Genomic DNA, 15,327 nt, shown 5'->3' on the forward strand with positions numbered 1-15,327 from the left:
GCAGTGAGGATAATTCATTTTACACATAAGAATTTGTGATCTATTTAGGAAGAGGTAAAACATGAAAACCTGTAAGTATTGTTGTTTTGAAAAATCCTGCTTACTGGTACACATTATTGCAGCAACTGTTAGCACAGTGTAAATTTACTTAATACTAATTCTTTGCATTAAAATATGGTTATGTATATTCCATTGAGTAATACACCACACACACGAACAGTGCAATTCTTCATTTAAAAAAAAATCAAATTGTTCCTTTAATAAAGGATGCTGTTGTGACTATATAGCCTTAATGAAGTATAGTTTGTTGAAGCATAGCTGTTTGTCTCTCATTAGTAATATTTTTTAAAAATTAAGAATCGTATTAAAGATTATGGAAAATTTAAATTTAAAATAATTCATATATGAAACTTTAAATAAAATCCAAGTTATCTCTGTTTGCACATAAAAACCTTTTCTCATAATTAATTTGTAAAATCTGTCTGGAATTTCATGAATAAAGCAGGACACTTTGACAAAATTAAAAATGTTTGGAACAATAACTTCTCTGGAGATTTTTTAAAATTTTACTGACTTACAATGAAAATGGAGTTGTTCAGCTTTCACAGCAGCATTGAACTACTGTTGAGAGAAATTATTTAAGGCTTTCCTCCCTATTTGCAGCGCTGAATTCACCTCTCTGAAAATTCTTCTGCAAGGTGCTAAGAAACTAAAAACACATTAAACACCCGAAACAAATTAATGAAATGTACTCATCCACAAACCTTTGTATTTTAAGTACAATATCAAAACACCAAACCATTCTCCATTCACTGCAATGATATAGATGGGTTCATGTCATATTTAAGAAACAGTATCACTAGCTACCTACCCTTTATTAACCTGAATTCTGCATGAAAATATATCTAAACCTTTCTGTACAAAACTTATTTCATCTAAAGGCAACCTTTATGATACTAATGTATGTGAACAGGACTGAAATTTAAATGTATAATTTTTTGAAAAAGGTTTATCGGTTAAAATAAATGTCTGTCTTATTTATTCACAGCATATTGTTCAATGCAAATTCCCTCCATTTATCATAAACCTTTTAGAAGTCTGAGATTGGCTGACAAATTCAATATGCCTATTAAAAAGGATTCACATTAACAGTGTCTTTTAGCAACTATACATTAATTATTAATAAACAAGTCCAGTTAAACTGATTAAACAATTTGTTTCTATTTTAATTTGACCAAAACAGCCATAAATAAAGAGTTAAACGAGGATTAAAATTTTACTTATAAACCATTTCCAAGGACAACAGTAATTTTTAAAACAAAGTTTCTACAGAAATCTAGACTTTTTTTTACTTACTGAAGATTATACAATTCCCTATCTTAGATTCCCATTTTTGAAACAGAAAATGTTATTTCTTACAAAGCTTTGACCACATAAGCTGGAGGGTCTACGGTATGTTAATCTATGAAAAAGGCATCAAAGTTAAATGCAATTCCTGGGATGAACTGTGGTTAAGTGTTTACGCCCAGAGATTTGCATCTCTCTGAAACTTCTCCTGTGGGTCAGACGTTGCCAGTCTATAAAGTGATATTTACTGAAACTTGATATTTATCTTTCGCCTTCCTTATTTGAGGTTTTAACAACTTGCTCGTATGGAGGGGGTGGCTGATTGCAGTAGGCTGGTGGGGGTGGATACGCTGGATTGAGTAGAGGAAAATTTGGCTGAATTTGATACGTTGAGGCAATGGGATTAGCAACAGGTGCTCCAGGTTCGGTGTAATATTGCATTCCAGTCTGGTTGTCTGCAAACAGAAGAAACATAAGATGGTTAGGCAGAACTTTAGCACTCATATGGAAAGTTAATTAATTAAAAAATGTCACTTAATGATACTGTGACAAAAAATAGATGGCTCTCCAGCTACGTCAGATTAAGAAAGTAAAATCAAATTATTGCTTTCAATAGAAAATCAGCAACAATTTAAATGCATATAATACCTTCCATGAAGGACAATGTCACAAGGTGTGCCACAGAATAATTATCAAATGAAGTAATTACTGATAGAACAGAGGAGATATCAGGGAGAGAGAGAAATGAATGGCATGCATTTTCAGAGGGAATTCCAGAAATCAGGGCAGAAATTCACCAAAAATCCTCAGACAGCATCTTCCAAACCTACAACCACTTCCATCTCGAAGGACAAGAGAAGCAGATATATGGGAACCACCACCACCTTCAAGTTCCCCTCCAAGCCACTCATCATCTTGATTTGGAAATATAACACCGTTCCTTCACTATCGCTAGGTCAAAATCCTGGAATTCCCTCCCCAATGGCATTGTGGGTCAACACACAGCAGTGGACTGCAGACGTTCAGGAAGGCAGCTCACCACCACCTTCTCAAGGGCAAATAGGAATGGCAATAAATGCTGGTCAGCTCGTGACCCTGACATCCCACAAATGAATTTTTAAAAAATGGTTCAAGGCATAATTGCTGATTGTGACCTAAAGTATTGCTGGATATGAAAGAGATTAGGGGTGGAGAAGCAACAGGGTGGAAGACATCAGGATTATTAAGGCCACGAGGAGACTGGAACATGACCATAAATATTTAAAGAGACATTGCTAGACCAGGAGCTAAAGTAGGTCATCAAGCATAGGGAGATAGGAAAAAGATACTGGTGTAGTTTAGGATAACGGCAGAGCTTTGGATGAAATGTTCATTGAAATGATGGATGGTCAGCCAGAAGTGGATTCAAATGGGTTTGCTCTGCAGATAACGCAAGCATGGATAAAGGGTTCAGTAGCTGATCAGCTCAGGCAGAGCAGGAAAGGACAATGGTACAGAAGTAGAAATAGGAGAGATTTTGTGATGAGAGAGGACATAAGGTCAGAAATTCAGTTTGGGATCAAATGGGCTGCACATTTGTAAACAGTCCAGAAAAGGCTGAGACAGCAACAAAGGAGCAGAATAGAATTGGAGGCCAGATCTTTTTCACATTTAACTGGAGAAGATGTGGCTTTGCAATTGGATGCTTAATGAGCAAACTAACTCTCAGTGATAGGACTGAGAGATCCAGTGGTGAGGTAGGTTTTGATGACAGTATACATGTAGAACTGGATAGCATTTTAGATAACATTGGTGGGCCAACAAATTGGTGAAAGATAGGAGGTGGTTATGAATAGATCTGGGATCCAACGCCAGAGTCGATATGGAAAAAGAAGCCAATGAAGGAGCAGTCTAGATACAAATGGTTGACGTAAGTAGGCAGGTATGCTGAGCTGGCTAATAGAGGAGACGGAAAATGAAAAGATGAATAAAATGAAAATTAAATCAAGCAGTAGAGTCTGCTAAGTGGTTCTATTCAGATAAACAAATGTGGTAGGGAGTAATTTTTTTTAGCACATTGACGGAGTAGGTAGTGGATTTGTGGGATTATTTCTCTCATTACAAAATACTAGCTATACTGCATTGGCAAATGAGTAGTAATGCTGTGTGCTCTCTCCAGTGTTGGATTTATAAACACAAAATTCAGTCACTTCAATAAAATTTGCTCTAACGGAGTAAACACACAACCATAGAATTTCAACTTCCCAGAATGACATACTTCAATGCCTTTTACTGACAACAGACATTTTAAAGCTGATCAATTTATATGTTCTGAAATGTATACTTATACTCAAAACGGATGAAATAATTTATTCACAAATTACATGCAAAAACATCTCTGATTCAGACAAGTCAGAGATGGTGCAGGGCATTATGAGGGCATGAGAGAGGAACTGACGAAAATCGGCTGGAAGCAGAGGCGAGTGGGGAAGACAGTCGAGCGGGGAAGACAGTCGAGCAACAATGGCAGGAGTTTCTGGGTGTAATTGAGGACAGTACAGAAGTTCACCCTAAAGAAAGATTATTTGGGGGGTGGGGGTGGGGTGGTGGAATGGAATTAGACAGCCATGGCTAACAAACGAAGTCAGGAAATGTATCATACAACAAGTGGCTAAGAGCTCTGGGAAATCAGAAGATTGGGAAGACTACAAAAAGAGGGGATAACAAAGAGATTAGATTAGATTAGACTTACAGTGTGGAAACAGGCCCTTCGGCCCAACAAGTCCACACCGACCCGCCGAAGCGAAACCCACCCATACCCCTACATTACCCCTTACCTAACACTATGGGCAATTTAGCATGGCCAATTCACCTGACCCGCACATCTTTGGACTGTGGGAGGAAACCGGAGCACCCGGAGGAAACCCACGCAGACACGGGGAGAACGTGCAAACTCCACACAGTCAGTCGCCTGAGTCGGGAATTGAACCCGGGTCTTCAGGCGCTGTGAGGCAGCAGTGCTAACCACTGTGCCACCGTGCCGCCCACAATGGATCGGAAGGAGAGGATCAAGTATGAAGGTAAGCTAGCCAGTAATATTAGAAATGAAAATAAAAGTTTCTTTCAATATTTAAAAAATAAACGGGAGGCAAAAGTAGAAATTGAGCCATTCCAAATTGATGCAATAGGCTCATGTTGGGAGATAAGGAAATAGTTGAAGAGCTTAATAAATACTGTGTCAGTCTTCACAGTGGAAAACAGGAGTAAAATGCCAACAATTAAAGAGAGTCAAGGGGCAGAGTTGAATGTGGTAGCCATTACAAAAGAGAAAATGCTAGAAAAACTAAAAAGTCTAAAAATTGATAAGTCTCCAGGCCCGGATGGGCTACATCCTAGAGTTCTGAGGGAGGTAGCTGCAGATATAGCGGATGCATTGGTTCTGATCTTTCAAAAAATACTGGAATCAGGGAAAGTCCCAGATGATTTGAAAATCGCTGTTGTAACCCCCTTGTTCAAGAAAGGATCAAGACAAAAGATGGAAAATTATAGGCTGGTTAGCCTAAGCTCAGTTTAAGTAAAATTCCAGAAATCCATTGTTAAGGATACGATTTCTAAATTCTTTGAAGTGCAGGGTCAAATTAGAACAAGTCAGCATGGATTTAGTAAGGGGAGGTCGTGCCTGACAAACCTGTTAGAATTCTTTGAAGAGGTAACAAGTAGGTTAGACCAAGGAAACCTGGTGGATGTTATCTACCTAGGCTTCCAAAAGGCCTTTCATAAGGTGCCTCACGGGAGGCTGCCAAGTAAGGTAAGGCCCATGGTGTTCGAGGTGAGCTACTGGCATGAATTGAGGATTGGTTGTCTGACAGAAGGCAAAGAGTTGGGATAAAAAGTTCTTTTTCGGAATGGCAGCTAGTCACAAGTGGGGTCCTGCAGGATTCAGGTGTTGGGGCTGCAGCTGTTCATTTATTATATTAATGATCTGGATGAAAGGACTTGAGGCATTCTAGCGAAGCTTGCTGATGATACGAAGTTAGGTGGACAGGCAGTTAGTTCTGAGGAGGTGAGGAGGCTGCAGAAAGATTTAGACAGTTTAGGAGAGTGGTCCAAGAAATGGCTGATGAAATTCAATGTGAGCAAATGCAGGGTCTTGCACTTCGGAAAAAAGAATACGGAGACGGACTATTTTCTAAACGGTGAGAAAATTCCTAAAGACAAAGTACAAAGGGATCTGGGAGTGCTAGTCCGGGATTCTCTAAAGGTTGACTTGCAGGTTGAGTCTGTGGTTAAAAAAGGAAATGTAAAGTTGTCATTTATCTCAAGAGGGTTGGAATATAAAAGCACCGTTGTGCTACTGAGACTTTATAAAGCTCTGGTTAGGCCCCATTTGGAGTACTGTGTCCAGTTTTGGTCCCCACACCTCAGGAAGGACATACTGGCACTTGAGCGAGTCCAGCGGAGATTCACACGGATGATCCCTTGGAATGGTAGGCCTAAGATATGATGAACTGCTGAGGATCCTGAGATTGTATTCATTAGAGTTTAGAAGGTTGAGGGGAGATCTAACAGAAACTTATAAGATAATGCATGGCTTCGAAAGGCTTATAAGATAATGCTGGGAATTTGTTTCTGTCAGGTGGGAATACTCGGACCAGTGGGCACAGCCTTAGAATTAGAGGGGGTCAATTTAAAACAGAAATGAGGAGACATTTCTTTAGCCAGTGTGTGTTGGGCCTGTGGAATTCATTGTTACAGAGCACAGTGGAGGCCGGGATGTTAAATGTCTCCAAGGCAGAGATTGATAAATTCTTAATCGCACAAGAAATGAAGGGATATGGGGAGAGTGCGTGAGAGTGACATTGAAATGCCCATCAGCCATGATTGGTAGAGTGGACTTGATGGGCCAAATGGTCTTACTTCCAATCCTATGTCTCATGGTCTTATTATTCTTTCTGCTTTGTGCATTGCAATTCATTGCATAGAGGAAACGTCTGCAGGTTCTTTTCTTTAAGGGACACTAAGATATTTGAACCTAGGTTCTCCTATTATATCATCAACAATTAAAATATATAGTTCAACATGCCTTTCGAGTTTAAAAGATTTTAAATGCTAGGCCTTAGCACTGAGGTACAAATGATACATTAAAGCAGAAAGCATGATGGGCTGATTTTCTTTTATTATTTCTTAGCTGTCCCTAGGGTCCACTAAAGGAAATCCAAATAAAGCATCTCAGGCTACCAGACAGCTTTGCACTTCAACTATTTCTTAATAAACTTTGAGTTTAAAAATGGACAGCAGTGGCACTGATGATGACATCTACCTCCCAGCCAAAGCCACAGTACGAAGTCTTGATGACAAGAGAAATCTAGAAACGTCCTCTATCTGCAATTCTGGCCACCTGATGTTAAATCAATTCAGGTGGAAAAAGAAATAGCAAGGAAAATAAGTCACTATAGTCATTAATATGCCCTCACAGAGCTGTCTCACTGTCGGAACAATTATAAATCAGGAAATATTGGAGCGATGTAGAAAGGGTTCTATAGTTGTCATGAGTGATTTTAACTTCAGAAAGACTGGACATAAAAGATGGACCAGGGTAGCAAGGAAGATAAACTTGTAAAGTGGTTCAGAGATCACTTCTTAGAGCAATAACTTGCAGAACCTACTCAGGAATAAGATAGTTTAGATCTAGTAGCATGTCATAAGGTAGGATTTCAGAGTTAAGGATCCTTTAGGGGTAACGATCAAAGTATGATACGAATTTAAAATTCCATTTGAGGAAAAGCAATTTTGGCTCCAAGTCAGCATCCTCAATTTAAAATTAGAGTTGTCAAAAGTGAACTGGGAAAACTGATGAAGGAGATGATCAGTGAGTGAGCAGTGGCAGAGATTTAAGCAAATATTTCATAATGCATCCACAAGTAGTTTCTATAGAAACATCAATATTTTTGTAAAAGAAATTTAGAATTAAAGAGCTCCCATTAGTTTATCTGAATCTGGAAAAATTATGAGATGTGAAATATCTAAAAGTCTAAATATAAAGGATGAACATGTTCAGAGAAGTTATTATCTGGGATCAAATAGAATTGTTTAATTTCTGCTATTATTCTAAGAATCCTCCATTGGCCAGTAAAAGCTCAGAGACTTTTGAATGGTCTGGAATAGTAATAATGAGATATGTGAACTAGAAAAGATATAAATTTTGTGTTGAGAATTTGAAATAATCTATCAGGGTGTAACTTGATTAAATATATCAGTTTGATTTTTATACAGGCTGAAGAGAAAGAAAATGCAAATAAGACTACTACATGGAATAAAGTGTGGAATGGAACATGAGAAAGTAAGGGCTGCAGATGCTGCAGAGTCAGTTGAGAAGGATGGTGCTGGCAAAGTACAGCAGGTCAGGCAGCATTGGAGAAGCAGGAGATTCGATGTTTTAGGGATAAGCCCTTCATCAGGAATATGGAGGGAGATTGTCATGGGAGATAAATAGGGGGTGGGATGGGGCTGGGGGAAGGCGATAGGTGGATGCAGGTAGGGGATAATTGTGATAGGTCAGGACGGAGGATGGAGTGGATGGATAAGAAGGACAGGTCAAAAGGGCAGTGCCAAATAGGAGGTTTGGATCTGGGGTGAGGGGAGATTTGAAACCAGTGAAGTCGACGTTGATGCTGTGCGGTTGAGGGGTTCTTTGAAAACTATAATAGGAAAAACAAGGAACATTCACAAGCTGTATACTGTTTAAGGAAGAGAGCTGTAGGTTTTTTTTAAAAAGTTAAATTGATTTAGTAAAGTATTTGTGTCTGAAAGTTCATAATAAAGAATTAGCAACAATGTCTGTCACAGAATGTAACTGAGAAAAGTAATCTATAGATGGCTAATACCATCTCAAAGACATACTGACAATCCATACAATATTTTTAGGTGTGGTGGATGGAAGAAATAGAAGTTGAAAACAAATTGAAATGTTGGGTGCAAACAGGCTAACATTTACACAGACGTCAGGTAGCATTTGGAGTGGTATTTGATTATATTGTAACATGGATATAAGGGGGTAGATCACCTCAGAAGAAGGGCTAGACAGCAAGAGACAGCAATTAAGGAATTAGTTCAGTAATTAAAGGAATTACGGAGAACTGTCAGATTCCCACTTGTGGCAGTAGTGATAAAAGTTCAAGTACAATCAGAAGGAAACAGATCACATTCAATTAGGTAACCATAAGATAGATGAAGCGGCAATCACAACAGGCCCCAAGCATCAGTTGGCAGCAGCAGTAATTGATTTGGAGAAAGTAAACATGGTACATTTAAGGAAAAGTGATGGGAAGAACCCAGTAGACCAACCAGATTAACTTCCCAATATAGGCAGGGCCATGAGATTATCAGGGGATGGTATGACTGGTATTGAGGAAGTAGGACCTGCAAGCAATGAGAGGTAAACAACTTAGGAGAAAGCTCCAAAAGCAGCTGCACAGATTGATACAAGACATTAGGGATCAGCCAGCCATACACAACAGAGATGTAGAAGCAGGAATGGAACAGGTTGAGTTACCCAGCATAGAGCATAAGTTTATAGTACAGGTCACGCTAGAGCAACTGGGATTTGCATTACAAAAGGATAGGACGTCATAAATGATCATTATTAGCGATATGTATGCCTGAATCGACATAAAAGGGAAGGGTCACTAGAACCACTAGTTGTAATTGGTACAAGTTAAAGTTAGCAGGGGCAGCAAGTAATTAAGGCAGCAAATGGAATTTTTGTTCTTGTTGGAGTTCAAAAATAAGGAAATCTTGTTTCAACTGTATAGGGGGCTGGTGAGGCCAAACCTGGGTATGATTTTGGTTCCCATATTTTAGAAAAATATCACACTGGCGCTCAAAAGAGAATCACTCGGCTCATTCCTGGGATGAAATGTTGACTTATAAAGAACAGCTCAACAGGTCAGGTCTTTATTCATTGGTGTTAGGAAGAATGAAACAATTTTTTTTTTAAACATGTCTTTTAATGAGATATACAAGATTTTGAAGGGGCTTGACAGGATAGATGTTGAGGTGTTTCTACTAGAGGGGATACTAGCAGACATAATTGCAGTTTAAGAGCACACTCATTTAAAGCCAAATTGTGAAAGTATTTCTTCTCCCAAAGGATAGTGAATGCCTGGAATTCTCTACCTGTGAGTGTTGTGGAGACACAATCACAAAATATTTAAAGAGGCAGTTAATAGATGTTTGAAATATCAGGGAGTTGAAGGCTATTATGAGTTGCTATGTCTGAGAACTTAAGGCCTGTGGCAGATCAGCCATGATCATGTTAAATAGCTAGGCAGGCTTGATGAGGCAAATTACCTTTTCTGGCTCCTATTTTTCTTATCCTCAGGCAAAAACAGTTCCTTACCATCACGCTTATGTTGGCTATCAAATTTACAGACTTCTTCTATCAGGACATCTGCATATACTGATTAGCAAGTTCACTATTTTTGCGTAAAAAATTCAATCTGTTATGTACTTTTTCTACTGAGAAATCCTGATGTCAGCAACTTTTGTCAATCAGTAAACATTACGAGTAGGATATAAGCAAACCACAAAATGATGACTGAATACATCTGCATCAATTTAATTGTACAATATTCAAATTTAAATTCAGTGAATGTTTTAAAAAAAATTGAGTTTGCAAAAGCAAATCTAATTTTTTTCAATGCAAAATTGTATTTTCAGATGAAATCTGCTAAATTCTTTAAGAAAATAGGCCATCTCCATAAGAAATTTCACTCAAATTTAGAACCAGATTAATTTTAAAAATTTAATGCAACCAAGACGTGGCAATTGAACAACCATGTACCTTCCGAATTACATTCTAAACCCCACTATTTTGGAAATAACCACTTTTCCTACAAATTCTCACAAGTATCAATACTGGCTTTGAAAGAAGCCAGACAAGGGATGGTGGGTCATTAAAACTGAATGATACAAAAATCTTTTTAATGGGATTTAATGGTTTCACTGGCACTTTTTGAATATAAAATATAGTTGCATTTATATTTTAAAAGTACAAAGCTACAAGTATACTGACTTAATCCTCAGGCTCACTGTAATCAATTATGCTTTGTGGCAAGGTCAACAGTTTAACGTAGAACATTCTCAACAACCTGCATGTGATTCACCAAACATCAACTGCACAACTTGAGAAATTATCTAGCCAGCAGCATTCAATTTAGAAAAAAAAACTTTACTAATACAAAAAAGCTAGAGGGTTCAAAAGAAACCCACTTTTAGAATCACAGGGAACTATCCACTTGCTGCCAACAAATATCCTTGTGACATGCCATTTTCCCATTTAGACATGGCCCTTTCTTTTCTGTCAGACGCCCTCAAGCATCTTTTACCACTCATTGAAACACAGTCATTTCCAGGGTCATCATAAAAGTTCAATTAGCACACAAAGATTCCCCAATTTACCTGACGTTCAGACCCAGGTCAAGGAAAAGCATGGACCAGGTTCCTATGCTTAATAAGAATTACTATACATGACAAGTTATTAGACTCTAGCTATGTAAACAGTTAAAAGCTGTCAGCATATAACACTATTTAAAACTCTAATCCCTTTAAAAATTCCACCCCCTCTCTCTTTTTCACCCAAACATAGGAAATAAAACATGCACTATTGACAAAGGTAAAAAACTGAAAAAAAAGTTTCTGTTCACGATTGCTAAGATGATTCTAGTGCTAGTTAGAACACAACCTTTTAGCTACCCTTCTCTGGATGCTTCCTGCAGAGTGAGGCACAGAGAGGCTGGTTCACTTCTAAAGAAGTCTCTGACATATCAATTAAAAGTCAGAGCTTACAGCAATTTAAGGAGAGATAAACCAGTGTTCTTCAGGTTTGAAGTGGTTTACTACACAGAATGGACAGAGAGGTAAGCTCCTGGCCACTGGAAGTCTGATGGCTTCAAAATATCTCATTCCCAACTCCAAGCTGAGAACCAATCACAAGACTTTTGACAGGAAGGCGACCTTTGTGATTAATAACTGATCAATAGTCCATAGCCAACCATTTATCTCTCCACCCTGGAGGCTTCCTGCCTCTATTCCTGATAAACGGCTTTTGCCCGAAACGTCGATTTTCCTGCTCCTTGGATGCTGCCTGACTTGCTGTGCTTTTCCAGCACTAATCTGATCTAAACTCTGGTTTCCAGCATCTGCAGTCTTCACTTTTACATAGCCAACATATGCTGAGAGACGGAACGCTAATAGATCTGAATAAGGGAAGTGGGGATTAATATTTTTCTTGAGGTGCATTGGGCTGACATATTTCTAAATTAATTTGGAGGTTATGAAGGGCGGAAGATTGTAATACCAGTCAAGAAATTAATTAAGGAGATGAATACCAACTAAATTTCATGGTGGGATGGTGAGGGCAGCAGTGAACGTTTTGGGCAGGGGAGAAATAAGAGAAGAATGGGCAACGGTAAAAAAATGAAAAGCGCAATCTTTGCATTTGAGCCGAAAATGTCAGATCAAAATAAAGCAAAAAGCCAAGGCTGCATTTCACATTGCATGCTTACGCAACGTAGATGGGGGGATTGAAGCATCACCGCTGCAGACATATTGGTCTTCTGGGAGGTAAAAGGGGATCAAGGCTGAAAGTAATAGGTCACAGAACTGAATGACATGAAGATTCACAAGGGGAAAACAATGGAAGAAAATTAATTAGAAAAGTAAAGTTCCTCAGACGCTGGAAATGTGAAACTAAAACAAAGTGCTGGAGAAACCCAGCAGGTCTGTCAGCAACAGTGAAGCAAGAAAGAAAATTGACGTTTGGAGTCCAATATGATTTCTGTTTGGCAGAAAAATGAAGGCCATAAATAGTGGCAAAGATTTAAGAATAATCAAACTTAACTATAATACTTGCTGGTGATTTTGATGAGGACAGTCTCTAATGTCGATAAGTCTTGAATCAGACTGGAGACTTTAAAGGGAAACGTTGGGAGAGTCAAGCTGCAGCAATGCATTTAAAGACCTTTGTGGCAACTAACAGATTGGAAATGAGAAGATAGTTGGAAAAAATAAAAAAGGTTGAGTTTGTGTTTGAAAAGGGCTAACAACAGCACTTTTTTTCAAAAAAGGTATGCGGAGTTCTCAAGAACAATGTGAGTTCAAACAACTTCTGGAGTGTAGAGTCAAGAAAAGTTGAAATGGAAGGAGGACAAGGGATCAGGCACCGGACTGTGCAGAGGTACTTGTGAAGTTGAGAGGGGCAGAAGAGAAATAGTTAAGTGAAAGCTGAATTAGAGAGAGCAGAAGGCAGTACAGACTAAGTGGATTCCCTCAAGAAAATGTAGTAGTCCTAACATCTTTCCTGATGAAGGGCTTATGCTCGAAACGTCGAATTCTCTATTCCTGAGATGCTGCCTGGCCTGCTGTGCTTTGACCAGCAACACATTTGCAGCTAGTCCTAACATTTGTCAATTTTTGAGGTTTACTATCATTTGTTGGTATTCATTTTAGTAGTCTCTGGTTACAAATAATACTAACTGCATGGCTTTCAGTCCAGCAGTGTGCAACTGGAGCCTTACAGAATGGTTTGAGCAAAGGAGACTTAAAAAAGGACTTTAAAACAGGTAGTTATTTCACTGTGCATGCAATATCATGTGACATATAAACAATGTCTTACTACCACATTTTAAAATATGCTAAAATTTGAGGCCACAAACTTAGACCTAAAATGTGAACTAATGCCATGCTTACTCCCTGTGGTCTGAAATCCACCTGCATTAACAGGTTGCCTAGTGAAGCCCACTGTAAATGGAGGGTCAGTAGTCAGTTGAGGAGGATGTAGTCGTCTCCGGATAAAAAAACCAGCGCCACAACAAAAGAGGACCCCCATCATCAATAGAAACCTGCAGGAAGGGACAAACAGAGAAATCAAATACACGTGTAGCATGCTTTCTAACCTTTGTTTTCTAACCCCCATCATTTTTGCTCAAGGATGCAATAGTATGTTTATGAAATAGTTGCCACTGTAGAAAAAAATGATAAAGTTCTCACTGTGTGATTGTATTTGCTTTGCTACTCTGTATTACATGTAGAATTTGCAAGATATGGAGAAAGAATTCTTGCATAAATTTTTCAAAGAGCTGGCTCACTAGCTTTTGGTACATTATGACTTCATGATATTATCAGTTTGTGCAACACTGTAATGGTTTCAATATGTACTAACTTCCTTTGACCTGATATTGTACAGATCAGAATATAATGTAGGCGTTGTCACAGGCCACTTCTTCAATGAAATGGATGCTAATTAGATGTTTCCAGTAAAACAATGGTATAGCTATGTCCCCTTGTGATGCAGTGATAGTGTCCCTACTTATGAGGCAGGTTCAAGTCCCATCTACTCCAGAAATGCATTATAACACATTTGGACAGGTTGATTAAAAATATATTTATTAGCATCACCAGTTAACTGGACAAGGACAACAGTCTTCAAGGCTAAACATGCAGAAACTACAATTTCAAAGTAAACATTGTGGGGAATAACATATACACTGCTGTCATTGTGCTTCAGTTCAATAGGAGAGAATGCCGTGCTACATGGGGCACCAATCAAATGGGTTGTTGTCCTGGATGGTGTTCAGTTTCTTCAGAGTTGTAGTATCTGCACTCACCTAAGCAGGCACACAGATACCTATACATTCTTATGTTTGATAAATAGCTTTGAGAATTCAGTAGGCGAAGTACACACTGCAGAATTCCCAGCCTCTGACTTGCAGCTACAGTAATGAATGTGTTGGTCCAGTTCAGTTTCTGGTCATTGGTAACATCCCAATGGTAGCAAAGGATTCAGCAAATTTAAGGCCATTGAATGTCAAGAAGTGATGAATGCAGTAACCCTTGCTTTTGAACATAGGCCTGGTCACCTCTCGACCAACTTAGGCCTTGCCGCCTCCTGAGCTAAGATTGCATGTTTCTCTCCTCTTGCTCATTCTGTGAAAAGACACTACACACAGAGAAAAAGTTTTCAGATTTTTTTTGTCAAAAGTTGCCAAAATAAAGTGGCTCCCACTCTTCCAATGATTTTTTTAAAAATCAAGCCCAGTTATCTGCTTCATTTTTATTCATCCATAAGCGGAAACCATCACGTATGTAGCAGTCATTTGGCACAATTGTCAATGGCAGACATTGGTATTCAGAAGAGAACAGTGAGGTCATTGTGGAAAACTCATGAAAACCATTGTAATATCCTCCATACCGTCCTTGAAAATAATGTGGAAGGGTGAATTAATATAAGCACAGTGAAATGACTTTTAAAAGCAATAGATAAGAACGGAAAATAGAAAGGGGAAAGACAGAGTCATAATCATAGAGATATATACCACAGAAACACACCCTTCGATTGAACTCGTCCATGCTGACCAGATATCGTAAATAAATCTAGTCCCATTTGCCAGCACTTGGCCCATATCCCCCTAAATCCTTCCTATTCATACGCCCATCCAGATGACTTTTAAATGTTGTAACTGTCCCAGCCTCCACCACTTCCTTTGGTAGCTCATTGTACCTCCCTCTGTGTGGAAAAAGTTGTCCCTTAGGTCCCTTTTAAATCTTTCCTCTCTCACCCTAAACCTATGCCCTCTGGTTCTGGTCTCCCCAACACTGGGAAAAATACCTTGTCTTTTTACCCTATTCATGCCCCTCATGATTTTATAAAGCTCTGTAAGGTCACCTCAGCATCCGACGTTCCAGGGAAAACAGCCCCAGCCTATTCAACCTCTCCCTATAGCTCAAACTCTCCAACCCTGGCAACGTGCTTGTAAATCTTTTCTGACATGCAGGCCACAATGAAATGAAATTCAGAATGGAGTCAGGAGATGAAATCTGGTATGGATTACTAATTCTAAGCCAAATCGCATTCTTGACAAGGACTCCAGAGAGTAAAGATGACCTGATCTTCCTATTAATTTAAATGCACAGAGAAAAGACAGCAGCACATCTCATTGAAAC

The 15,327-nt window shown here is 38.8% G+C and overlaps 1 protein-coding gene across 1 annotated transcript in view; it reads right to left on the reverse strand.

Moving 5' to 3' along the window:
- Positions 1–488: 488 nt before the first annotated feature.
- Positions 489–15,327, reverse strand: part of vopp1b (VOPP1 WW domain binding protein b) — a 66,387-nt gene continuing 51,548 nt past the window's right edge. Inside the window, exons 4-5 of the mRNA XM_060825504.1 lie at positions 13,075–13,226; positions 489–1,802 (exon numbers count right to left, since the gene is read on the reverse strand). Coding sequence (XP_060681487.1) covers positions 1,609–1,802; positions 13,075–13,226 — 346 coding nt within the window. The 3' untranslated portion in view covers positions 489–1,608. The remainder of the gene's footprint in view (positions 1,803–13,074; positions 13,227–15,327) is intronic.

The sequence above is a fragment of the Hemiscyllium ocellatum genome, chromosome 5, assembly GCF_020745735.1.
Source record: "Hemiscyllium ocellatum isolate sHemOce1 chromosome 5, sHemOce1.pat.X.cur, whole genome shotgun sequence".
NCBI classification, from domain to species: domain Eukaryota; kingdom Metazoa; phylum Chordata; class Chondrichthyes; order Orectolobiformes; family Hemiscylliidae; genus Hemiscyllium; species Hemiscyllium ocellatum.